Below are 27,933 nucleotides of genomic sequence, written 5' to 3' on the forward strand. Positions count from 1 at the left end.
GCAGGACACACATGCCCCGGGCCCTTCCTCCTCGTGGCTCTGCACCAAGGACAGAGGCTCAGACACCACGCGCCTGCTGGCTGGGATGCTGATGACCTCATGAGCTTTGCCTCTCATGTTGGCCTGTAGTTTCTGGGGGTTGGTGGTGAGCTGTCACACGGAGAAACACACACACAGTCCAAAAGGCTGCAGTCAGCCCTCAGTTGATAGGAAAAAATCAAAACTTCTATGAGGTGAGGCCACTGTTCTATTGCTGTGTTTATTAGCCCAATTTCTGATGTCATATCCATGCCATCGCTTTCCTTCACTCATTCAGCAATTATTATACAATTATTTTACAATCGATATTGTTCTGGGGGATAGGGATATCATCCAAGGCCCCGACCCACGGAGCCCAGCTTCCAGTGCAGGAAAGAGGTAGTGCCCAGGCCCACCAACCGTCCCTGTGTCCACATGTGCGAGTAAAAGCACACGGGTGGGGTGACTGAGAGGGACAGGGACAGAAGTAGACCTGCAGATACGATGGACAGGGTGACTCTTCTGACAAGATTTTTAAGTAGAGCCCAGTGCAGCAGTGAGTCCCAGGGATCTGAGGAAGTGAGTCCCAGGCAGAGGGACCAACAAGGACGAACACCCTGAGTCAGGAGTGAGTTCGGAGTGTTCCTAAGACAGCGAGAGACCTGTGGGCCCTGTTCTGTAAGAGGGGGAGGTGAAGGCAGAGGGTCGGGGGGCCAGGTCATTGGCTCATAGAGTGATGGGAGACCACTGGGTTTGGTGTCAAATAAAATCTCATCTAGACTGACCGTTTGCCGTCCTGGCTGAGTGCCCTCCAGTGGAGAACCACAGCACTGACACCCCCCCCCCCCCCCCCGCCCACACACACTTCCTTTAGCCACACCAGCTAGCTTCCCGTCGTTCTGCCCTCAGTAGAACCCAAGCCCTGTCCCTGTTACAGCCGGGGAAGCCTGCGTCCGTGTTCTGGAGGTGTACGACCCAGGAGCCATGAATTCCACACATGAAACAGGCAAAGAGTCTGCACCTAGAGAAGTGCCTGTCCTGTCCTAAGTGTATCACTCCTCCCTGAAAGCCACAAGAGAAACATGCCCCAGGGTAATACCCAGGTCAGGCTCAAGGTCACCCTATTTTAAACAACCCTCACCTTAGGCATGTCAGGCTCCTTCATCAAAGGACCCCTTTGAAACTCTAGGAACAGCCTGCAGAGTTTTGGTATTGTAGAATGCTTGTCAGTTTGCTCATTTGGGAAAACAGGGGTGCTGGGAAATGTGCAGGTACTTAAGATGGATTAGGAGAAGCACATGGCAGGAAGGAGCTTCAGTGCCTCTTGGGGACGTGTGGCCAGGGGGCATAGGATGACTTTAAACAGGGCAATCTCATCGTTCTCTTTATGCCTCAGCAGGGTCCTCTGGGCTCCTGTGTGGAGATTGGTCTCAGGTTAGCAGTCTGGCAGCTAGACAGTTAGGAGGCTGAGATCAGGTAGGAGACCATACTGGCCTTGTCCAAGCTTTAGTCCTCCTGAGAGGAGAGCGTGAGGTGCGGACCGGCTGCAGATTACTTATTCAGGATATGATTCACAGGTTCCCCCAGTAAGAGAATGGAAAAGAAAAGGAGAAAGGTTAAGTAAAGTTTGCATTAATGAGCTAATTGCCACTGTGGGAAGTTGGGCTCACTGCTGCTGGGAATCTTCAGAGGAATCAATAGGACAATGATTCTCAAGATGGGGTCTGGGGACCAGCAGCCTTGGTTTCACCTGGGAGCTTCCAGGTGAGGATGGAGAGGCAGGGTCTCTACCCTAACTCCTGGCCCTCCCTGATCAACAGTGGTTTCCCACCATTTCTGGATTTTACTTCTGAAGTTGAGTGAAGGTTCATGACTTCAGAGAAGCACTAAGGGAGTGGAGAGAGACACTCCTGCCCGCTGTGCAGGATCCTGGCCCAGTGTGGGGAGCTGTCCATCCCAGGGTGCTGAAGCCAGTGGACAGAGGGTGGTACTTGACCACACCCCAGGCTACCCACTGTGACTTGGCATGTGGATGTGGAGATGCAGGGAGTTTGAACATGTGTGGTGCATTTTCAAGAAGGAATCGTTAGTACCTGGTACAAGAGATGAAAGAGGGCCATTGGAAAGATAAGTCTCAGCTTACTTTCTTAGGGACTTTGATCGATAGTGGTGACAGGAGCAGGTACCATTTTGTAGGTCTGAGTTTGAAGTACCTGGGAAATATCTGGGAGTCTGGAGGTTATGGTGGTCTGGAGGATATGTCCACCATGCTGAGAGTAGGTAGATGAGCCCAGGTGTGCTGGCAAGATGGGAAGAGGGCTGGAGACGCAAACTTGAGGAGCAGGAGGATGATGGAGGGGATCCCCTCTGTCGTAAGTCAGTGAATTAAGAGTTGTTCTGGGACAAATGCTGGGAGAGGCCAAAGGAAATGACTTCTAGGATGTGAAGCACACTTAGGTACTTAGAAATGGTCCCATTTATTATGAAGGGACTCCTGGGGAGCTCCAGAAAAAACTTCTGGTTCAGGAAATAGTTATTTAACAAAGATTTCCACTGCTTTTAATAACCTACTGTTTATTTGAAAAGTATTGGAGACTTCATGCATCTCTAGAGGCTTAGGGCATACAAGAGTATGCCATGGATTCCATATCAAACACCCTTTCTTCTCTACAGTTTCAATCTTTTCTGGTGATGGTGGTTTTTTTTTTTTTTTTTTTTTTTTTTGTTTTTAAGAGATAAAACCCCCAAGGGACTGTGTGTCTTTTATGTTCACATTAGGCTCTGGGTGGGCAAAGAGGACACACTTAGCAACCTAACACAGACTTCTACCAGGGATCTATCTAGACTACCTGTTGCTAGGCAAACTCAACTCAAGAACGTCCCTAAAGATGTGTGATATGAGTGCATCTGGTCTCGGGTTGGCTCAGTGCGAGAACCTAGATGATTCCAAGCTCAGAATTCTTGTTGTAAGTTCATTTTATTGAAAGGAATCAACATAACTGCTAACATAATTTTTTCTTTAGCCATTATTGCCAGAATTCCTATCTTCATCCCAGTGCTGGTGAAGTCAAAGATAAAACCAATCTACAGCTTCTACAATAGCCATCACTGAACTGCTTGCAGAACTTGCCTGGACACATTGTGAGCTCACCTGTATGCATTGTGAACTATCTGTTGGTGCAGCGACTTGTGGTAGTACTGCTAGTACTTCCAGCACTGCTAGTACAGGAAGAGACACTATGTAGGTTCTGACAGTCTTCTGTCAACTTTTAAAGGCAAGGCAGATCACCTAGAGAGTCCTCTTTTCTTTTATGGAGAGGGTCAGAATGTGGCTTATTCAGGCACTTAGTTTATTTTCCTCAACATGATCTCAGGTGGTATGATACATGAACTGATAATTCAGCTGTGGATTATTCTCCTTGCAGTAACGATTTGGAGGCTCACTTATTTCTTTATTAGGCCTTCATGTGAACATGGAGCTTGTTGTATCTGAAGACAGAATTTCAGTCTGAGAGCAAAGGGGTTCACAGCGAACTCCCAGCTACTCCTAATGGAGTGGTTTCCAGTATTCTACCAATTTAGTGACCATTTTCATCTGTATTTCTTTATACTTATAGTTTGTTAATGACTATTTCCCACAGAGAACTCTTTGATGAGTTTTAGAATCTTTTCTATGGATTAGAGCCAAACTGAGGGAGGGATCATGGATGGATCATGATTATTGTATCCATGACAGACAGGATGAAGGAAACTGCAGGTCTGCCTTCCATCCTGGAGAGAATTATTCTAGAATCATGTTTTAAAATTTGTCATCCACCCTTGAGGTTAGTGGATTATTTTAATTAGAAAATTTTCTCTGTATAATCTCTAGCCTATTTCCTAGAAATATTTTCTTTACAATGAGGAAGTCACCTTTTGTTATCTTATTGTAAACATATTTACATTTTATTGAATGTATTTGTCTCAGACTATCATCTACATGAAGCAAAATTGCTCACTAGTTAAGCAATATGCCAGAGACCTATTGACTGTGTAAATTACTTATTTAATTGTCGAGTTGGGAACTTTGTTCATTAAGGATGTGTCAAAGCTGGACATACCTATATTTACTAAATGAACTAGCATTTCGACTCACTCTGTATCTACCAACGACTGTTCTAAGAACTTTCCTAATCTTAACTCATCTGATCCTCAAAACAATTCTATGAAATGGCTGCTGCAATTATCCCTAATTTGCATATAAGGAAATTGAGGCCAAAAGACATTTTATAACTTGCACAAGGGGTGGCAGAACTGGAGGCCAAAGTGTGGGTTCCTCCTGGCTGTGCGCCCCGAGCCATGGCTGTCTGTGGCAATCCAAGTGCAATGCTTTCTTCGAAAAGCTGTGCTAGAAAGTTTCAAGCATTTTTTTTCTCCTCTCTCTCCCAAAGCATAGCCATGAGTTGGTTCTTGTGTCTTGATATAGTTCCCCCCGCCTTGGTTATTTTCTGGCCAAAGTGGTCTTCACGTGACTCTCGTCACTCTGACCTACTTCTGAGCCCGGCTGACTTAGATCTTGACCCTCTCCCGAGTCAATGACGTGATAGCTGGAACTCCTATCTGTCGGCAGCACAGAGGCCCGTGTTTCTGTCTCAAGATGGAGAATTATGGACGTTGCAAGGTGGACAAGTTCGCCTCAGCAGGAACTGTGGAATGGAGGGAAGAACACTCACTGCCAGGTGTTTAATACCCAGCGGATGGAGCCCTCTCCTCTCCCCTCATCCTGCCTGCTGGTTGAGAGTCTGTCCCAGGATGAGCTCTGCATCTGCTGGGAGACACGCACAGAGTAGGCACTGTCAGGTGCCACTTCTACAAGACTTCGTACCTTCTCTTTAAGAAAAGCCTCAAAGACCCCTAGAAGCATAATCGTTTATCTCAGAGGCATTTTCCGTCCCTTGGCAGGTGTGCTGTATGTGAAGCTCTGGGGCATACTTTAGCTAGGGATGGATCTTTCCAGCGCCTCCCAAAATTCAGTAGCTAAATAGTCACCTAATACACCATTTTTTTCTAAGGACACAATGAAGTCTTCGTGGAACTAACTTGAGCTGGCCTCCATAGCCCTACGTGGCCCTGAACAGTGCTGACATCAGGAATAGGGCTCATGTGCCCTCCTGAGGTGTTCAGGGAAAGTTCAGTACCATGCTGTGCCCACTGCTGCCCACAGCCAGTGCCTATTAATTACCCAGGTCTTCTGCTTTAGGAAAAGCAGACACTAGATGTTCTGAACAGTTCATACCCAAGGGAATACTTACCCTTGACTCTCACTCCTGGAGGAGCAAACCCATTTTGTCCCTTTAGATGGCGGTCACAGTTCTATTTTCCATGGACTACTTTCCTGAAGATCTCCAGGAGCACAGAGCAACACCAGAAGGCCCGTTCCCATGGTCTGCCCACCCTCCCACGGTTAAATGGCCAGTTTTCCCTAGTACGAAAAACAAGACAAGACGACAAAGAGCTCTGTCTACAAAGGCTCACTGATATGTACGGAGAACTGGCCAGCACGGCATCGCTGTTCTCGCTGGTCTCCAACTGCTGACACCAGTTCTGTTTTCCCATATACGTAAAGCACTCTTTGCATTCGAATGTTCATAGAAATCATGCAGTGTGGTAAATCATGCCTTCAATCCATTGTGGTCTCGTTTGAATGACTGCCAATGTCTCTCTTTTCAGTTCCTCCCAAGTTTGTGGTTCAGCCCCGGGACCAGGACGGGATCTATGGCAAGGCTGTCATCCTCAATTGCTCGGCTGAGGGTTATCCTGTCCCCACCATCGTGTGGAAATTCTCAAAAGGTACCGAGTTACTTGATTTACTTGTTATCTGCTAAGCATACAGGCTATTCTCTAGAGATGCTTCCGGCAGGTAGAGTGTGGTTCTGTCTCCCCCGAGTCTCGGGTGTTTTCACTCAGACCATGCAAGTTCATGACAATGTGTCCTTGGAAAGACCCCCAAAGCACATCATCCAGGTAGGCTATTCCAATACCTGGGAAGTGACTATCTGTCTACCTGTAAGTAACAGTGATCTGCTTGGAGACCACTGCAAACCTGCACATGAGAAGCTTCAAGGGTGAATTGTCAAAATTATGCTGTCCTGGAAAAGTTTGTGCCCACTATTAAGGCATGAGATTAAATAATGGAAGAAAGTTAAAAAATAAAATCATTGGCTGGCACAGTGGCACAAGCCTGTGATCCCAGTGGCTCAGGAGGCTGAGGTAGGAGGCTGGTGAGTTCAAAGCCAGCCTCTGCAAAAGCAAGGTACTAAGCAACTCAGTAAGACCCGGTCTCTAAATAAAATACAAAATAGGGCTGGGGATGTAGCTCAGTGGTTGAGTGCCCCTGAGTTCAATCCCTGGTACCAAAAATAAATAAAATGAAATAAATTAAAAAGAAATAAAATCATTAATTTTTTTTTGAAAATTTGCCTGGTCACTTTAGAGTAGCTGTTTGAGGTATGATCTCCTTACCTTGGTGATGTTTTTAAAGGCAGTCCTATTGTGAGTGGCATTTAATATTATTTTCTAATGACTGGATAGAGTTTAGATTAACACATCAGTAAGTACACTTAATTATCTGTTGCCCGAGCTAAGAATGAGTTCAATGACAAATTCATGAAGGTCTACTCTTTCTCATATTCCTTCTGGATGTGGGTAGTTTAGGATTAGCTTTCTATTCATTTTTTTTTTTTAAGTTTTGAGTTTGGTTGACATATAATTATACATACTTACGGGGCACAATGTGATGTTTTGATACATGTTTGCATTGAGAAATTATCCAATAAGGCTAATTAGCATATCCATTACTTTAAACATTTCTCAGTTTCTTTGTGGTAAGAACATACAATATCCTCCCCTCTAGCTATTTTGGAATGCACAGTAAATTGTTGCCAACTCTGCTCACGCTGCTGTGCACTAGGACACCAGGATTTATTCTTCTTATCTAATTTAGCAGCGCCTCCAGCCTGCCCTCCCCAGCCTCTGGTAGCTGCTATTCTACTTGAGATTACTTGTATTTGGGGGGTTCCACCTATCAGTGGAAGCACACGAGATTCCTTCTGTTCAGCTACTTCACTTACTAAGTCCTTCAGTCTCATCCACGGTGTCACAGTGACAGCCTTTCATCCTTCTTTGTTAGTTCTCCTAAGTCATCAGGGGCCCAAACTTCTCAAATCGGAAGAAGAGCTCTGCCACTCTGCAAGTATCTCTCACCCGGTGTTCATGTGACCCAGAAACCTGGCAAGAACAACTAGAGGAGGCTCTAAGTCAGGTTGGCACATGGTTTCAGAGGTTGCGGCCACACTCAGCAGGCTCCATGGCTTTAGCCCTGAGATGAGGCAGAGCATTATGGCAGAAGGCTGCGGTGGGGGAAAGCTGCCCAGTTCCAGGCAGCCTAGAAGGAGAGAGAGAGAGAGAGAGAGAGAGAGAGAGAGAGAGAGAGAGAGAGAGGTGTAGGTGTGTGTCAGGGCACGCACCCAGTGACCCACATCATCCACCTAGGTCCCCCCTCCCAGCTGTCCAGCCATTAAGGTCTGTCCAGCCATCAAATCAAGGGATTTGCCCTCCTGATCCAATCACATCCCCAAAGCCCCGTCTCTGAACAGGAGATTTTGGTGGACATTCCACATCCAAACCATCACAGACAGACATTAAGCTAAAGTGGTGGCTCTGACGTTTCTGTGGAGGAGGGGGCACCAGAGGGGAGTATGTCACACATCAGTCCTGCTGACGTCCCCGTGACCAGGTCACTCCTCCCTGCCGGGGTCTCTAGGCCATGTTGTGGCCAGCACATGGTCATCGTGAGCTTGACTTATATTCATTTATGAAAGGAGGGGAGGATGGACACTGGGCAGAGGGCATCTCCAGCACTTTTTTGGACGTGTCTCTGTTTTTCTAGAAAAATGACTTTTGATCACATTGATCTTGGTAGGTGTGTTCATTTTTCCCAGGAATAATTTTCTACAAGTAGAATTGCTGGCTCAGAGAGTGAACGATTTCTCCAGCTTTTGAGATGTGTTGACAATTTGCCAGTGTTGACTCATGCACACACCCTCCCCAGTTTGCAGGGGTGCCTGTTTCTTGTAAGCGTGGTAGTACTCCATATATGCTTGTGCTTAAATATTACCCAGTGCAATAGAGGGATAATGTATATTTCTCCTTTAATTATGTAAGTAATAAAGATGTTTCTCTGAAAACCATCAGCTTTGCTTGTGGAACTTGTTTCCTGTAATCAAAATCATCTCTCAGAGCATAAGCACCACTCCTTGAAATATGACAAAACAGACATCAATAAACCAGGCTCAGGTCACCTCCCTGGGAGCTGTAACAGTTTAATCCCAGGGCCACAGAGTTCAGAGTGTATCACAGTGGCCCGGGGTAGCTGCTTCAGAAATGAACCACACTTGCTGAAAAGTCGTGCTATCACTTTTAACCTTGGATCTGAGTACACCAAGTCTAAGGCATTCAATCCTGTCTCCTGATTTTTCCTCTTACATGAACAAACAAGGTCACTTATCTATAAGAGAGTTTTAAAAATCGGGGATTCATAGCCTGGTGACCTTCACCTGGGCTCCCAGAGTTCCACAGATGAGCTAATTTCTTCCACAGGCCTCTCATTCACAGTGGAGGGAACTGGCATTAATCACTGGCCTGGGACCAGGGCCACCCCTTGTTAGCTGCTGGGAACCCAGAAGGGCTGCCAAAGGGAGAGAATAGATGATGCCCTGGCCTGTGTCCTTCCCTGGCCCGTGGGGATGGACGATGCCTAGAATGTTCCAGAAACTCCAAGGAGGACACTGTATGTAATGAAAGGAAGTCCCAGAGGTCCCAGGAGGCCAGAGTCCTGTGCCAGTCATCACAAGCATGTGGCTTTGCCAAGTGTGGAGGGTGGCCTGAGCCCTGGGACGGTGATCTCGCCAAGGCCAGGAGGCTGCTGGGATGGCCTAAGCCAGGAGGTGTGAGCTGCCCACACCTGAGGGGTGCCACCATGCTTGCTGAAGGCAGACGGCACGGAGAGCAGGACCTGAAGGCCTGGTAGGAACCCTGGGGGCGAGGACCTGAACAGGTGGACCAGCAGTTGGTTCTGACTGTCCTTAGCTGAAGGACTCCATGAGGTGTGAAAGGAAGGGAGACGTGGAGGATGGCTCTGGGTCCTTGCCCTGATGACTCTGAGAGGAGTGGAGGGGCTGATGGGAGGAAAGGGCAGCTCGGGGGTCAGATCCAGGCTGGGACAGGGCAGGAGTCCGGGCCTCAGTCCCTGAGCACACAGCTGGATGTCTAGAAGAAGCACTGGTGCAGCGCCCCTGACCTTCTCTTTCTCCCTCTGTGATAAATGCTGCTCTTTGTCAGGGCTTCCACAGTCTGTTCTGCCACCACAGGCCAGCTTCCGTTTGTCACCACAGTTCTGTGTCAGGCTGACTCTGTGCTCACCACAACCCCACGGCCACAGTGGTTTCCAGAAAGGAATGTCCCAGCTCTCCCCTGTTCACAGAGGATCCCCCCTGGCCCACTCTCCCCTGTTCACAGAGGACCCCCTGGCCCACTCTCCCCTGTTCACAGAGGACCCCCTGGCCCACTCCTCCCTGTTCACAGAGGACCCCCCTGGCCCACTCCTGGTTACAGATGTCTTTATCAGTGCATGTAGTTACACCTGACAGTGGGGTTCGTTTTGACGTAATCCCATGAGCATGGGATGAAATGTGCTTCATTGCAGGGCCCAGAGCTCCCCCTTTCTCTCCCTCCTCCCTCTCTGCTCCCCTCCCCTGCTCTGCTGACCTTCCTTCTCTTTATTCATTGTTTTTCCAATTGGTGATTACTTATGTGAACGTGGGACTCTCTGTGGCAGGTTCACGTAGCTTCATTTGTCAATTCATTCTGCAGTTCCTGCCTCTTCCCTCCCTCCCCTCTCCAGCTCCTTCCTGTACGCCACTGATCCCCTCAATCCTCATGAGATTCTTCTCCCCCTTTTCCTTATCCTGGCCTCGCTTCCTCACATGAGAGAAAAGCACTGGACCCTTGACTCTCTGAGTCTGGCGTATTTCACTTATCATGATGTTCCCCAGGCCCATCCACCTACCAGGAAATGCAGTAATCCCATTCTTCTCCACAGCGTGCTCACACCACACTTTCTTTATCCATTTACATGTGGACAGGCCCTGGGCTGGCTCCGTGTCTTGGTTCCTGTGGACTGTGCTCACTGGGGGAGGCTGGTGGCCCACACTGTACGTATGGGGACAGAGCCACAGGACTTCCCTTAGAAGCACTTGGCTATTCTGCTGGGGTGCACCCGAGAGAGAACCCCTGCCTCTGGGACAGTCACGGTCTATACCTGTGTGTTGTTTTCTGTGGTCAATTTCCCCATAGATGTGCTGGGCCTGTTCTTAGGTACATTCAAATGTCTTTTATTTTTAAAGATATTTTGTGACATTTTCCTGTAAATACGTGTCTTCTTCCGAGCTTTCCCTTTCTCCTTCAGGGTCTGCCATTACTGTGTCAAAGGCTCCTCACTTGTTGACTACAGCGCCATTTTTCTCTCCTTTTAAACTCATTTATTCTCATTTTCATTTGTTTACTACCTTCCAACTTCTACTCTCTGTCTTTTTCCTCAGCAAAACCTCTCCTCCTCTGTACGCCTTCCAATTCACCCTTCATGGAATTATTTTATCTTTCCCCTTCTCTCTCCAGTTCTGCCAGCTCACACTTCGCTCTTGAGCCGTGGCTTTAGAGTCAAGTGACCATTCACAGTTTCTTCTCAATCGTGGCAATATTTTCCTGGTGAGATTACTTGCTATTTTTCAGTTTCTTTCTTCCATTTCTTTATACGGTCTCTGCTAGATCTGGCATCCTTTGGAATACTTACATGTGAAGAAATTCACATCCCCTGGAAGAGATTGTCTTGTGCAAATACTGGATGGCCCAACCCTACCCTCTGATTCCTAAACTCCCACCAGGAGGTGTTCCACCTGTGCTGCTGTCTACACCTGGGTCTGGTCCCGAGGCGTGGCTCTGCTCTGCTGCGGCTGGCTGAGGTTCCCACGTGTGCCTCTGCTCAGCACACCTGACAGGTTGCCCATCGCGCTACCTTATTGGGATGTTGCCTACTTCCTAAATTCACAGAAAGTTGAGCTTCCAGTTTTTAGCCTCCTTTCTTCTACTTGCTTTCCTGAGAAGAAATGCTGGTTTATGCCTCCATCTTCAAATCCCCAATCCTGGATTCAATGTAAAGCCTTATTAAATTCATATTCTATTTTAGAAAAGGTAGTGAGGTAGAGAAAGAGCAGAAACCATCAGTCAAGAGAATGGGCTGAGCGTTCAAACCCCAGCCAAAGCACCGTCTGGCGCTGTCACTGCCTGTAAATGACCTTATCTGTGGGAACCCTAACTTCCTTGTATGTGAAACAGAATAAGCAGATCAACTGAATGAGAAGATTTATATAATTCATAGGAAGCACTTATTATGGGGTCTGGCAGATAGCAATTAGTCAATAAATGTCATGTTATCATTATCATCATTACTGCCATTATTATAACTTCCATGGTTAGCCAGTTGTCCCCAAACCATTTACTGAAGAGCCCACCCTTTCCCACTAACTTGACATGCTTTAAAGTCCATGGCAGTGTGTGTGACTGGGGACCTAATTTTTGGTGCTCCCTGTTGTGCTGACCGGTGTCTTCAGGCTCCAGAACCATATCTACTTTAGGGATTGAGGGGGGGGTCTTTTTAAAATATATTGATTCGTCTGAACACACTGTAGTCATTATTTTTCTTTTTTGAAACAATCTTAGCTTTCTCATATGCATTTTGTTCACTTGTTTCTTCCAGATGGATAATTTAATCAAGGAAAATTTTATTGAGTTTTCAGTTAGTCTGGAAAACACAGAGAGCTGTAAATCTAGAGGCTGATTGGAGAACAGTGACATGGTTAGAATATTGATATTTTCCACCAACACCTTGGGTGGTCTCTCCATTTATACAAATCCTTCTGCACAATGTTCATAAATAATTTTATTGCTTTTTCCTCCATGGTTCTCAGTAGTAGAACAGTTTTCTTTGATCCTGTTGTTGTTTTTTTGTTTGTTTGTTTTTGCAGGTGGAAAGTTTTGTACCAGGGCCATAACCTCTGTGATATCCATGTCTCTCTTCTCTTAGCTAGGGAGAGGTGGTCCTTAATTTGGGGAGTTCCTGTCCCCTCCACTGTCTAGCACACAGAGGGCTCCAGCTGGGGTGCTGCCTGCTTCTTCCTGCCTGTTTCTCTCTAGAAGGGCTTCCTCCCTGCCCCTTCCTCATGTCCCTCCTGTCCCCAGCTATAACATAGTCACACGAAGTCCTGGTCTCCCAGCTCCATTTCTCCCTGGAGGCTCCAGAGCATCTGTTGCTCCGGTGCAGAAGCAGTTTTGCCTTTGCCCTGTCGTCTCCTGCTGTGCCAGACGAGCTGGAGGTTGTCGTTTCTGCATGCGCATGGTGTGGTCACCAGAGGCCTGACTGTCCCTTACCACTGGGGCTGCACAAGCCTCCTTTTCTGCCTCACCATCAGCCATTTCAGGAGTCCCCTTTTGGATCCTTGACTCTGTCAGGCCAACAGGGGACTGACTGTTTTTCTGAGAAATCCATAGACATGAAACCAGATGCTCACAATAGTTACCCAGATACTTCCATGCAGGGTGCTCATTCCACACTGGAAACAAATGCTGGGCACGGCACACCTGGTCAGAAGGCTCAGGTGGCCTGCTCTGGGGCCTCACCTTGATCACACCCACCCTTCTCTCTCAGGGCCAAAGTGACATCCCCGGGTTCCTCCATTGTCCCTAGTGCTTATGTCTCAGAATAATACCATGAGGAGGACATGGGAAGCCCAAGCCCAAGTTCCTTGAGCAGGTTAACTCCAGGACACGCTTTCAGCCAACACCAACGTCAGGTCTTTAGTGAGATGACGGAGGCCCCATCCTTTTCAACACTCGAGACAGGTCACACTGCAGAGAACTTATCTCCATTCAAACAATCAATCTGGAAAGAGGCAAATGATCAAGTGAGACAAAGAAGACACAGCTGCAGCGACTCCTCTCAGTCCCAGTGCAAAGCTGGGGCAGCATCACATAACTGAGGTGCTTCTCCTGCCTCCAGTGCACAGGTCACGTCAGCAAGCACTGAATCACGATCTGTTCACTCTTCAATTTTCCAATAACTAAGCCAAGGGTGCATGTTCCATCTTACTGATAAAAAGCAATCCTTGCATACTGGATACAGAATTATAATCATGGAATCGGCCTGCCAGAGGACTGCGCTACCAAGTCACACCAAGTCCTCTTCATAGGTTTCTTTGACATAGAAATAAAGGAATTAAGGGAAGATAGCCAAAGTGCACAGTGAACATGATTATATGTTGATTTATAGAGGAGGTCGCCTAGGGGCTTTCTCAGCAGGTGCTGTTTTATCCAGAAGGGATTTAACATAAGAATTTGAGGGATACAAAATTCTTGGAAAGATGGAACAAGAAAACCTGCCCTACAGGTCCTTGAGGAGTGTGGGAACCATGAGACGCTCCTCCCTTCAGTGGTGACAGTGCCCTGTGTTGCTGATGCAGTAGTTTGTAGATGCTCTTCCACAGGAGGCTGGTGCTGATGTCCAGGGTCTGCCTGTGTGTCCGCGGGCCACCTCTGAAGGAGAACTTCTCCTTATAGGCTGATTTTAAGCACTTCTTGCTGGTGAAATATAAACCAGAGTCTGGTGACAGAAGAGCTGGGAATTGTAGTTTTCAGACTTCCCTGTAATTTAGGGAGAGTTTAGAGGGAAAGGGAACGTTGAGTGTCAAAAGACAGCATCCAACACAGGAGACAAAATATCACAGCACGCATCACACAGTGGTGGAACCTTCATTTTTTGGGATTGGGGACAGCTCTCCCAGCGTGGGCTGGTGGGATGTGTCCCTGTCCATTTCTCTTTAACAGATGTACAGAACTCCTCTGCATGCCGTCCCCAAGTAAGGAAGTGTCCATCTTCGGCTGCTGACTTTTAGCAGGTGCAGCTGTGATTGCATCTGGGCTTGTTCTCTTCCTGTCTCCACCCCTGTCTTTGCTCCTACTCATTCCCAGCAACCCACTCCTCTCAGAGAAGAAAACCCTTCCCCTGCAGAAGAAAACCAAGCTCCTTCCTCAGGAAAACACCATTCTTTCCTGAGGGACAAAGGGATGGTGACTGAGTCTTGGTGAGAAGAGAGAATAGCTTTCTTACCACTTGGGTGCAACCCAGGAAGCATGCAGAGAACCCTTCCAACTAGCTGTTCTGCTCTGGATCAATCTTATTCCACCGGGCTCACTGGCCAACTTCTGGACCTCAGCGCCAGCATTTATACTCACAGATTCCTGTCCATACACTCTTTCTTCCCTTGATGTAAATACTAATCTTTCATTTTGTGTAAATGCATTATTTTCATTTCATATGTGATTTAATTAAAGGAGGCAGAGAGAACTAGCCAGTTGCCCAAAGGGGCAGTGGGGTGCAGAGGGCAAGAGGACTCAGCTCTTTGACTCTTAGCCAAGTGCTGTCTCTACAGATGAGTGAACACTTAAAAGTAGGTTCACTGGGACACTCAGCTAAATGCTGTCCCCACATCCTCAGCCCCTGAGAGCACAGTTAGGCATATCTTTTCAGCATATAAGAAAGGTCACCCAGCATTGTCACACCCAGCAATCCAGCATGTGCATCACATAATGCTGGAACATTTTATTTCCATGTAGTGGAGCATTGAAATTGTCCCCACTTAACACCAGCTAGCCACAGAAAATTGACAGCTTTTTAATTAATGGCTGCTGCTTGCTGTGTTCCATCTTCTGGCTGATTACCCAAAGTGCTTACCTCGTGCTAAGAAGATTACAGGATTTGCATATTGTACGCACTGTGTTAAATTTTACTCTTTAAAATGATGAATCTAAAGTAGATGACCGATAATTATATCAAACCATGGCCACATCCACTGCCTTAGCAAATGGGATGACTCCTGGGACAGTGTGTTCACTAGGATACTGTTTACTATGATTGGGCCTGCAGATGCTGTCACCCTTCAACTTAGGCTCATTTTTCTGATGAAAGAAAGATTTAATGTTTTTCAAACACTTAAAGTTCATTTCTCTCTTCATTAGCTTCTTTTAATAATGAACAGGCTTATCTCAGTCCAGAGGGGAATTAATGGATCATCCTTGTCCACTGTTTAATTGAAAGAGCTTAGCAAGGTAGTTAAATTTCATGATGCCCTTCTTTAATATAAGTGCTTCAACTAATAAAAGTATTTTTAAGGTGAAAATTCTTTAAGGAAAGGAAAAAATATGTAGTGTTTACATAGACAATCCTCTAATATTCTCAAATTCTACAAGTATTACATTAGATTTTGAGAATTTTCTAAACATAGCTTACATAATTTTTAAAACCCATCATTTTTATTTGAGATTTCCTGATTTTTAGTCTGATGGAGATATTTTTAAAAATTCTCCATTCAGCCAAGTTTTCAGGTTGTTCCCCTTAGACTAGAAGTAGCCCCCCAATTTGCAGTCATCGTGGAGAAAGACGATAGTAGTTTTAATAGATTTTCAAAATGTGGACTTGAGTAAAAACAATGGAGTTTTTCCTTGATTTGAAGGTGAAATCCTTTATCCTTACATTAAAGAACTCATTATCCAAAGAAGTAATCTTAGAATACAGAAAACCAAGTCCTTTAATATGAGATCTACTTTTACAGGAGAAAGAAGAGTCAATTACATCCATGGACAAAACCATAGTTGACAATATTCAGCATCAAATTCTGATTAAAATAACAATAATCAAAAAATGTAAAATGAGAATATAAGGACATCTTCCTAAAACCCCAAAGGGCTTTGAAACATGAAGAAGAAAACAAAAGGCCCAGCAGAAAAATGAGCAGGGATATGAAGGAGCCGTTTACCAAAGAACTAGTAAAAATGGGCAGTAAATTTTTGGAAAGAAGTTAAAAAATTATATATAAGAAAAAATAAACCAAAAACACTCTGAAACATTTAAATTAGTATAATAAGACATGTTATATGGAAGATTAAAAGGATTAATAGTGTACATTTGTGAGGAGTCAATTAACTCCTGCTAACACTGTTGAAGATGAAACTAGTACATTCTTTACTAAGCAATTTGACAAGACCTGTCAGCACTTGACTCTTAATTTCACTCTAAAGGCAAGTCCTACAGATGGCCCAACAGTGTGCCTTCCCCACCATTGTGAACTAGTGAATGAAGAGGTGGGACTTGGTCCCTAAGGTAGAGTCAGATAATCATAAAGTGATTAAAAAATTGAAAGCAGCATTAAAACAGCAACAATAAGCAATATCATGTGCTTACGATGTGCCATACCCTGGTTCAAGGACATCCATGCTTACAACAACCAATGAGGGGGGCACTATAATTATCTCCATTTTATAGGTGAGGAACAGGAAGGCTCCCTACCTAATTTCTCACAGTGTGTTGGTGATCTGTTGCTGAGTAACAAATCACTCCAAAATTTTATGGCTTAAAATAATGCACACTTCTCATCTCCCCTTTTCTGCTGGCCTGGAACACTGGTGGCCGAGGGAAGTCCTCTGCTTAGGTTCTCTCCCAACACAGCTTATTTCTGTGTGGTGTGGGCAGGGGATGCAACTCCTCAGGGTATGTCCTGGGCAGGGTCTTCTTCCAAGCTCCTCGTGTGATTGTTGCATGGTCAGTTTCTTGCAGACTATGGTAGGAGGCTGCCTAGGACGTCCCCTGGGAGCCTCTGTGTGGGAGAAGGAAGCTCAAATGGCAGCTGCCATTCCTTAGGGAGAGGAAAGGAGGGGAGGAGAGAGAGAGAAGAGACAGCCTGCCCAGTATTTGCCACAGTGTGGGCGCTCAGTAATTGAACAATAGCTTCCACTTGTGTAAACTGAGGATACTCTTTCTGTGTGCTTAGAAATATTAGGAAGGCTATAATCCCTCCAGATAGTGGGGTTGGAATCTTGGGAGAAGAAGGGCATTTACATCCTTCTACTCTTCAAAAAAAAATTTTTTTTTTTTTTTTGAGAGAGAGAGAGAGAGAGAGAGAGAGAGAGAGAGAGAGAGAATTTTTTAATATTTACTTTTTTAGTTTTCGGCAGACACAACATCTTTGTTTTTGTATGTGGTGCTGAAGGGACAGATAGCGGGCCGCAAGCATGCCAGGCGAGTGCGCTACCGCTTGAGCCACATCCCCAGCCCTCAAAATTTTTTAAAAAGAGAATTCACAGAATTCTCATGTTTAACACTCCAGAAAGCAAATTAGTAGATAGCTTTCATTAGCAAATTTTATTGATTATTTTTCAAAATCAGTCACTCATTTAGTTATGTGATAATTCAGCGCCATGCATTTAAAATTATTTGTGAACTTTCACATGACTGAAGTTTTAAATTACCTATGTTACACATACGTTTCTAGGATAATTTTGTATTGTATACATTTTGGTAATTTCTCTGCTTCTGAAGAGTGAAAAGATTTAGGAATAAGAATGATTTTATTCATTTAGTGTTACTTTGTAAAATGTTTAATAACTGATACTGAGAAAAGGAGCATACAGAAATCATAAAAAATTATTATATTTTAAAATAGAAATCAATTATATTTTTGTATACTAGCAGCACTAGGTACACAGATACCAAAATTAAAAACATGAAGCCATTTATAATTAGTCAAAAAATTAAATAATAATTAGTAAATCTAACAGATATGTACAGAAATTGTATGCTAAAACTATACAATGCTAATGTAAGAAATCAAAGTAATTTAAATAAATGGAGACACATACCATGTTCATGGATTGGAAGACTCGACATCGTTAAGATGTCAGTTCTTCCCAAATTGATAATAGAGATTTAACACAATCCCTCTCAAAATCCAAGCAATATTATTGTTTTCAAAACTCATTCATACCTTGTTTTGAATAAGATGAATTTTTAAGAATTTGTTTATGTAGACCATTTTATAATATTTTATACCATAGATATATAATGAAGAGCTCATCCAAGTAAACACTGCTAGCATATCCTCTTCCTTCCAATTTTGCACTTATCTCACATTTGAATTCCTCTGAAACCCAAGAATAGCCAGTGAGCAACCAGTATCCAAGTCCTGCCCACAACCTGTTTTTATAAATATTTTTTCGGAACATAGTCATGCAATTAACTTATTGTTTTTCACAGCTGCCTTCATGCTTTGGTGGCAGAGATGGTTTTAAAAGAGACTGTATGGCCTGCTAAACTTACAATGTTTAATATCTGAGCCTTTATAGAATAAGGTTGTCGACACCAGTCTGAAATTATTGGTTATTTCTATCCATGAACTAGATAGAACTTATATACTTTATAAAGTTTACTTCACATTTTAATTATTTTCAAGAACTTATAATTTTAATGGACCAGTATAGAAACTGTTTTATTAAATTCATCCTAATTATTTCATGTTTTGATGTAAATGTGTTGTCTTCTTTTAAGTTTCAGTTGCTTGTTCCTAACATATATAAATAAAATTGACTTGGGCTCTGTGTACGGGTGTTGGTATTTCATGCCTTTACTAACTTGCTTTATCGTTTTAGCAGCATTTTTCGTATTGTTATCATACTATTGATGGAGTCATGCCATCATCAGTGAAGTGATTTCGTCTTTTCCAATCTGTGTTCATTTCATTTCATTTTTATTTTTTCTTGCTCTTGCTATAGTCTTCAGAACAGTGTTAAATAAAACACTGGTATCTTACATCCTAGTTTCTTTCATGACCTTTGGTGATAATTCAGTCTTTCACAATTAGGTTTGAGGTTATTTGTAGAGTTTGATCATGATTTTTGTTCTATTCCTATTTTTCTGTCAGATTTTTTTTGTGAGTGGATGTTGAATTCCACGAACTGTTTTGTTGTTTTCTTTCTCTTTTTTGTCCTCATTGAAGTTAATAATATGGTGTTTGGGTTTTGGTCTACTGACTAATTTTTTAACTTAAACCAACCTTGCATCCATGGGGTACACCTGTGGTATGTTGTTTATTTTTATTTATTGGTAAACCTTGCTTGGTTTACTTAAGGGTCTTCCTATTTATTTTTGTCATGACAGTGGTCTGTTGTTCTCTTTTTCTTTAAGATCTTTGGTTTTGGTATCAGTGTGATGCTGACCTCATAGAAACAGTTGCAAACTTTCCTTCCTATAATGGTATGTGTCAATGAGTATTATTTCTTCTTTAAATATTGGGTAATATGTTAGTGAGCTTCCTGTCACTGTGATAAAATGCCTGAGATAAATCAACTGACAAGAGGAAAGCTTTGGTTTGGCTCATGGTTTCAGAGGTTTCATCCAAGATCACTTGCCTCTGTTTTCTCTGGGCTTGTGAGTCAGAGCATTGTGGCTGCGAGGGCATGGGGGAGCAGAGCTGCCCTCCTCATGACAGCCAGGAAATTGAGAGAGGAAGGAGAGTGGAGATGAGACAAATGTGCACTTCAAAGCCATGCCCCAGGGGCCTCCTTCCTCTAAGGTTCCCACTACTCCCAACAGCCCACCAGCCCGGAGCCGGGTCTCCATGTCATGGGCCTTTGGGAGACACCTCAGACCCAGGTTACTATAGAGCCCCCCAGTGAAGCCATCCGAGCTTCGATGCTCTTTGTAGAATGTTTTAAACTACACATTCCATTTACCTAGTAGACAGGGTTATCTAGATGTAGGATAATTAGGATTATCTAGTTTTTGAGTGATCTTTGAGATAGTTTTTTAAAGAAATTTACCTATTTAAGTTGTCAAATTTATTGATACCAAATTATTCTTTATATTTTCCTATTATCCTTTTAATGCAAGTAGAAACTACAATAATAACCTCTTTTATTTCAGTTGCTTGTAGTTGCTTTTTTCTTCACAAATTCAGGTAGAGGTTTATGTATTATATTGTCCTTTTCATAGAACCAGTTTGGGGCTGTACTGGATTTCTCCTACCATTCTTTGTCTCGTTGACTTTGCAGTGTCCTGTTGGGTTGTGTTTGCTCCTCATGCAGTGCCTTCTGGCTCTATCTGACATTTGTCCTCTTCTAGCACAGCATTTAACATTGCAAACTCCCATGGAAGTGTTGCTTTAAGCCACATTCCACACATTTTGATACGTTGTGTTTTGGTTTTTATTTTTACTCAACTCAAAATATTTTTCACATATCTATAGTGATGTCTTCTTTGACTTGTAAGTTATTTATAAGTGTGTTGATTAATTTTCAAGCAGTCGAAGCTCTCCTAGGTATGTTTCTGCTATTGATCTCAATTTTAATTTTGCTGTAGAAGTCAAACATTCTTTGCATTGTTTTCATTGGATAGCATTTATGTAAATATGAGTTATAATGCACAGTATCATTTCTCCTGTTGACTCTCTAAGGCTGTCCAGGCTACGTAACAGGTTACCCTAGACCTAAGCAACAAACTAGTCTCATGGTTCTAGAGGCCGAGAGCCTGAGGCCAGGTCACCAGCTGGTGGGATTTGGGAGGGGGCCCTCTTACTGTGTCCTCACATGGTAGAAAGGATCAAGAGAGCTCTCCATGGTCCCTTTTACAAGGATACTAATGCCATTCGTGAGGGCTGCACCCTCATGACCTAATGATCTCCCAAATATCATCCCATTGGGCATCTCGACATATGGTCCAGGGTACACAGACCTGCTTGCTTGTGGTCATTGTTCTATGACCACTTGAAACAGTACACACTCTGCTATTGTTGGGTGTAGAATTCCACAAATGCCCAGTAAGTCAAATTGATTGATGGTGGTGACCAAGTCCTGGGTATTTCCAGCGTTATTTCTTCTGTTCTTTCTACTCTCTCCTTTGAGACTGCAATTACTCATTGTTAGACTATCCAGAATGTTATATGCTGTATTTTTGCGGCTGGGCACAATTCAGGAGCCACTTGTCAAAAGAAACTAACTTTATTTTTAGAACACACACACTGCACCACACAGCTCCTCAGGAAAAACCCGCAGAGCCCAACTGCCAGCACCAGCTTCCCACAAGCCTCTCAACCTCCCCAACTCCTCCTGCTCTTGAGGCGGATTGGCTGGGTCGTGTGGGCGGAGCCAAAAAAGTCCCCCAATGAGCAGCTCCGTGGCCTGAAAGGGCACGGAAACAGCCCAATGAGCATCACCGCAGAGGAGCCAATCAGCTAGAAGTTGCTGGGGCCGCTGTGAGCCAATCATCAGCTGGCAGTCTGAAAGTTTGCTGGGGCCCCTTTGGCTGTGGCTCTCAACATCTCCCCCTCTCTGTTTAAACAACAAGCATGTGGCTTAGGGACCATGCCTGCCTTAGGTTGTCCAATAGTACATATGGTCCTTACCCGTTATAGGATGAGCTGACCTCAAGGCGTCAGCCTCCTGTCTTAGGTTGGTACCATTGCAATGGGATCTTACCCGTCACTGACTACCGGTCCAGTATACAGCCACACCTGTAGATAGGTCTTTTTATCAGCGGGGGGGTGAGGTTCTTTGCCTCACCTCTGTTGGTCCCCAAATTTTAGCTGAACGACCATGACAAGCAGAAGGGAGGAAGATACACCAAGCCAATTTACGGTTTCTTTTGGAAAAATTGTACCACTGATGACATCATCAGCAAAAATACCACAACACTACCACAAGTCGCTGCACCAACAGATAGTTCACAATGCATACAGGTGAGTTCACAATGCATACAAGTGATTCATAGTCCAGGCAAGTTTTGCAAGCAGTTCAGTGATGGCTCTTGCAGAAGCTGTAGATTGGTTTTATTTTTGTCTTCACCGGCACTGGGATGAAGATAGGAATTCTGGCAATAATGGCTAAAGAAAAAATTATGTAACATTCCAGAAGGCACTAAAAGAAAACAATTTTCTTAATAATTTACATTGTCTTGAAGAGAATTATTAAATATAATGAAAAGGAAAGGTGAAAGTAAACAAACAGATCTGTTAACCTCCTTTTTTGTTCACATTTTAAAACAATTCTCAACAGCTGTTTACCCAATTTAAATTAAGCCATTTAAATCACGTGAATAAAAAAAAATTATTTGGATCCATTTTTTCATGAGCGCTCATCATATATGATATATGGACATACGTACATTCAAACATATAACACAAAACACAAGTGTGCACACATAATATAATACATACAACACATAACATAATAGTAAAGGCCTTATAACTTTTTACAGGTGAAATCTCCATTGCAATGTTTAAAAACTCTACAGTCAAAAAATAGAACTGATCAGCAAAACATTAACCTAGGTCTGTATGAGCTCAAAAAACAAAATAGAACTTCATGATGTGGGAAAGGGCAATAATAAAATAGATATTGAAAAAAGCATTCCTGGTTCTGTCGCAGATGTAAGAATAACCAAACTGGAGTTTTGGATATCAGTTGTTATGGATTTGAGCCAAATCATCTTCTTTTTGGTCTGTAGAAATCGCTTTAGTTAATCTCTCTGGAATCCAAATCGGCTGCTGTTCTCCCTGTGGAAACACACAAATAGACCTCGGACTCCAGACAATCACTGGGTTAGGACCTTGGTTAATCTCTCTGGAATCCAAATCGGCTGCTGTTCTCCCTGTGGAAACACATAAACAGACCCCCGGCTCCAGACAATTACTGGGTCAGGACCTTTCCATTGTCCTGTTAGAATATCCTTCCAAAGTACCTTGGGCTTATGTACATTTTTTGGACACATATGCCTTTCTGCAGCACTAAGTCCTGATGAATCCAAATTTAAAAAGTTTAGAGTAAAAAGGGTTATTTTAAGTTTATCTTTGGGGAATATATACCCCTTCCCAATTCCTTCTTTTTGCTTTAATAAGTACATCTTAGGGCGGGGGATGTGGCTCAAGTGGTAGCACACTTGCCTGGCATGCGTGCGGCCCGGGTTCAATCCTCACCACCACATACAAACAAAGATGTTGTATCCGCCGAAAACTAAAAAAAATAAATAAATAAATATTAAGAATTCTCTCTCTCTCTCTCTCTCTCTCTCTCTCTCTCTCTCTAGAATCTCTCTCTTTAAAAAAAAATAAGTACATTTTAATAGTTTGATGAGCTCTTTCAACTATGCCTTGTCCCTGTGGATTGTATGGGATTCCTGTTATATGAGTAATGCCAAATGATGAGAAAAATTGTTTAAAAGAGGTAGAAGTATAACCAGGGGCATTATCTGTTTTTAACTGTTTTGGAACGCCCACAGTGGCAAAATTTTGTAAGCAATGAGCTATAACATCTTTATTTTTTTTCTCCGGCATGAAGGGAGCCCATCAAAAATCCAGAAGAAGTATCGACTGTAACATGCAAATATTTTAATTTTCCAAATTCTGGCAAGTGTGTGACGTCCACTTGCCAAATATGGTTAGGTATCAATCCTCTAGGATTGACTCCAAGATTAACTTGTGGTAAAAAGGTCACACAATTTTGACATTGTTTTATTATTTGTCTAGCTTGTTCCTTAGTTATTTTAAAACGCTTTTGTAAAGTATTAGCATCGACATGGAACCTTTTATGAAAATTTGTAGCTTCTTCTAATGTAGAGAAAATATGTATGTCATGTGTAGTTTTATCTACTAAATCATTGCCCAAACTAAGGGCTCCAGGCAATCCTGTATGTGCCCTGATATGTCCTATAAAGAACGGATCTTTTCTGTCCCAGATTAGACTTTGTATAGTGGAAAGCAAAGATAAAACAGTAGAGGAAGGGGAAATCCTACCAGCATCTTCAAGGGATACTATAGCATTAACTATATACTGACTATCGGAAAATAAATTAAATACAGAATCTTTAAACATCACAAAAGCTTGTAATACTACATTAAGCTCTAGTTTTTGAGCTGATTGTTTGGGTACTAAAAAAGGACCTTCATGATTCAGTGCAGGGATAGTAAATGCAAAACGTGGGCTATCCTCAGGATGAATTGGAATTGAAAAAAACAATCTTTAATATCTATAACTAAAACATACCAGGTTTTTGGCAAAGCAGACAATTGAGGAATCCCCGATTGAGCAGGTCCCATAATAACCATTTCATTATTAATGGCTCTTAAATCTTGCAGTAATCTCCATTTACCAGATTTCTTTTTGATGACAAAAATGGGAGTATTATGGGGAGATACAGAAGGTTGTATATGTCCTTCCGCTAATTGTTGTTTGACCAGGTCATGGGCTGCTTATATCTTTTCTTTAGTCAGGGGCCACTGAGGAACCCATACTGGTCTTTCTGATTTCCAAGTAATTTTTATTGTCTCAGTGGCCCTTTCTGAAAATCCAACCCATGTCTGTCTATTCCTTGATCTATTTGTATTGGTGCTGCTATACCTTGTTCTTGTTTTTCTAATCTTTTTCCTTTCCTAAAACCTTGTCTAGTCATAATAGTGGGTGCATTTTGGTTGATGTTATTTGTTAATGTGAAACCTAATTGATCTAGGACATCTCATCCCCATAAATTTACGGGAAGATGATCCAATACATATGGCTGTATAGTTCCTTCACATCCTTCAGGATCCTTCCAATCTAATACCATTGCACTTCTATGGGGATTAGTCGCCACTCCTAGGCCTCGAAGCATTTGAGTGGCTTGTTGTAATGGCCAATGTTTTGGCCATTCTTGACGAGAGATGATGCTAAGGTCGGCACCTGTATCCAGTAGCCCATTAAATTCATGTCCTTGAATATTTAGTTTTAGCATGGGGCAAGAATCTAAATTTAAAGAAAGCATAGCCCAATCTACACCTTTGGAGCCTAATCCCTTGGAACCTCTTTCTACAGCACGACTGGAAAATTTATCATGTAGGCTGGGTATTATTAGTAACTGTGCTATTCTATCTCCTGGTGAAATTACTGATATACCCTTTGGAGAACTGGCTATAATTTTTATTTCACCTTCATAATCAGGATCAATTACCCCAGGACTTATCATAAGTCCTTTTAGAGTAGAAGAACTGCGTCCCAATAATAAGTTCCTTTGGGAAGAGGTCCTTTTACCCCTGTGGGAATGATTTCAACTCCCATCTCTGGAGTTAGTACTGATCTGGCGGAGGCGCAGATGTCCAACCCTGCGCTCCCTCTGGTTTGTCTGATGAGGGATCTGATGGACAATGTGTCCTGGGCACTACCCTGATGGGGTTGCTGGGTTCCTCCAGTGCTCCGTATATTTGTGGTTTTGAGCCCCGGAGCATTGGGCCCCCCTGTCCATTTTTTGGCAATGGAGCCCGATGCCTTTCTCCACGATATCGTGGATAAACACCTGGTCCTTGTTCGTTTTTTGATAATGGAGTACCCTCTATGGTGGTTTGAGAACGGCATTCATTAGCCCAATGTCTCCCTCTATGGCATCGTGGGCAAATACCCGGTATTGTACTCCTTTGATACCTAGTTTTGTTAAACCCTCCTCCTATGGGGCAATTTCTTTTAAAATGTCCTGTTTGTTCACAATTGTAGCATGTTCTTGGCCTGGCATCTAAAGCCTGTTTTACTGCAGCTGCCACGACTTGCTCTTGTTCATTAATGTCTCTACATAATTTAATATATGTGTTTAAATCTTCATGTTTCCATGGTCTAATGACTTCTCTGCACCAACGATTCGCTTGCTCATAAGCCAGTTGTTTTAGTAATGGCATTGCTTGTTCTGTATTCCCAAAAACTCTGGTAGCTGTTTGAATAAGCCTATCTACGTAAGATTCATTAGCTCCTTGTATTACCTTAGATAATTGACCTTGTAAACCTCCATGTCCTTGTAAAGTCTTCCATGCCCTAACCACCTCTTCAGCAATTTGTGCGTATACGCCAGGATCATATGCAATTTGTTGCTGCTGATCCTCATAAGGTCCCTTTCCTAACAACATATCTAGATTTCTCTGAGGATAACCAGCTGCTGCATTTCGCCTAGACATCTCCTTGCAAAATTCCTCATTGGCAACCTTCCATAACAGGTATTGTCCTCCATTTAGCACAGCTTTACACATATTAGCCCAATCTGCTGGTATCATGTTCAAGTTGTTAATGGATTCGACCAAGCTTACAGTGAAGGGTGCTTGAGGACCATAGGTTGTTACAGCCTCTTTTAGCTGCTTCACTCTATTGAAATTTAAAGCACGGTGAATTCGCTGCCCTCCTGCCTCAAATACAGGGCATGTTAATATTTGAGATCCTGTCTCAGGATCCCAACTATCAACTGCGGGGGTTGGGAGCCTCCCAGCATATGGAGGTGGTGCTGTTGGTTGGACACTTATGCCCTCTGGTGATAGAAAGTTGTTAGTAGCAGCCTTTTGTAACTTTCCCCCTGATGGCTTTTTCTGCTCTAAGCTTTCTTCCTCTATCTTTGTCTGAACTGAAGGCTTTGGACTAAGCAAACCAGATACGAACGTCCACAATGGCAATGTGCCAACTGGCAGAGTCCCTGGGTTTTTCTTTTCTATTCTTTTTAAATCTTCACCATGATGGTTCCATTGTGATATATTTAACAACTCCTCCTTAAAAAGCCATGGGCTACATTTTTGTATTGTATAAATGTATGCCCTGACTGCTCTTGATTTTACTGAGATGCCTCCTTCCTCTAACAATTTACTTAACACTCTTTCAGTTTGTTTTTTGCTAATTTCTGATCCCATATTTCTACTATAATACAACCCAACAAGATGACGCCAAACAACACCGAGACAGAATGAAATAAAAAGGGAACAACAAAAAGTCATTGTAGCCTTTCTATCCTCCTGACATGTGCATCCGTCCTTTCTCCCTATCTGTTCCTCAGACGTAAATAGTTTTTCCTCAGATGTGAGTGGTTTTTCTTCCGTCTTACCCATCTCCAGGGACAGGCAACTTAAAACAAAAGTGAAGCAAAACAAAAGAGGAATCTTAAAATGGCTACCCATCCTCTCGCCCTGCCCTCAGGGGCGAGCAGTTTTCCTTATCACTTACCCTCAGTCGTTCCCCGTGCGAGCCACCAAATGCCGCAGTCTGGCTGGGCACAATTCAGGAGCCACTTGTCAAAAGAAACTAACTTTATTTTTAGAACCACACACACCAAGCAAAACCGCTCCTCAGGAAAAGCCCTCAGAGCCCAACTGCCACCACCGGCTTCCCACAAGCCTCTCCACCTCCCCCACTCCTCCTGCTCTTGAGACCGATTGGCTGGGTCGTGTGGGCGGAGCCAAAAAAGTCCCCCAATGAGCAGCTCCGTGGTCTGAAAGGGCAGGGAAACAGCCCAATGAGCATCACCGCAGAGGAGCCAATCAGCTAGAAGTTGCTGGGGCCGCTGTGAGCCAATCATCAGCTGGCAGTCTGAAAGTTTGCTGGGGCCCCTTTGGCTGTGGCTCTCAACACTCATTGTTAGACTATCCAGAATGTTATATGCTGTATTTTCCACTCTTTGCTCCTTTTGTTTCACTTTGGATAATTTATTTTTCTTTTCTTTTTTCTTTTTTGGTGGGTGGAGGATACCAGGGATTGAACCCAGGTGTGCTTAACCACTGAACCACATCCCCAGCCCTTTTATTTAGAGACAGGGTCTCGCTGAGTTGCTTAGAGCTGAGTTGGTGAGGCTGGCTTTGAACTTGAGATCCTCCTGTTTCAGCCTCCCGAGCCACTGGGATGACAGGCGTGCGCTACCACACCAGACCACTTCGGATATTTCTGTTGACCCAATTCTTTCCTCTGCGGTGCCCAGTCTGCTAATAAGCCTCTTTAATAAAATCTTCATATCTAATACTGCATGTGTTGTTTCCATTATTTGTCACCTTTATATACTTTTAATATGTCATCTGAAGCCCTCCATCTATTCCTACACATCAATCATAGTTATTGCAAACTTTCTTTCCAATACATCTAGCTTCCCCTGGTGGGGATCTGTTGGCTGCTGGTGTCCTG

General features: G+C 43.6%; 1 protein-coding gene across 1 annotated transcript in view; it reads left to right on the forward strand.

The window, feature by feature from the left end:
- Positions 1–27,933, forward strand: part of Dscam (DS cell adhesion molecule) — a 563,164-nt gene that overhangs the window by 333,529 nt on the left and 201,702 nt on the right. The window contains exon 10 of the mRNA XM_071615768.1: positions 5,728–5,847. Coding sequence (XP_071471869.1) covers positions 5,728–5,847 — 120 coding nt within the window. The remainder of the gene's footprint in view (positions 1–5,727; positions 5,848–27,933) is intronic.

Source organism: Marmota flaviventris, chromosome 8 (genome assembly GCF_047511675.1).
Source record: "Marmota flaviventris isolate mMarFla1 chromosome 8, mMarFla1.hap1, whole genome shotgun sequence".
NCBI classification, from domain to species: Eukaryota; Metazoa; Chordata; class Mammalia; order Rodentia; family Sciuridae; genus Marmota; species Marmota flaviventris.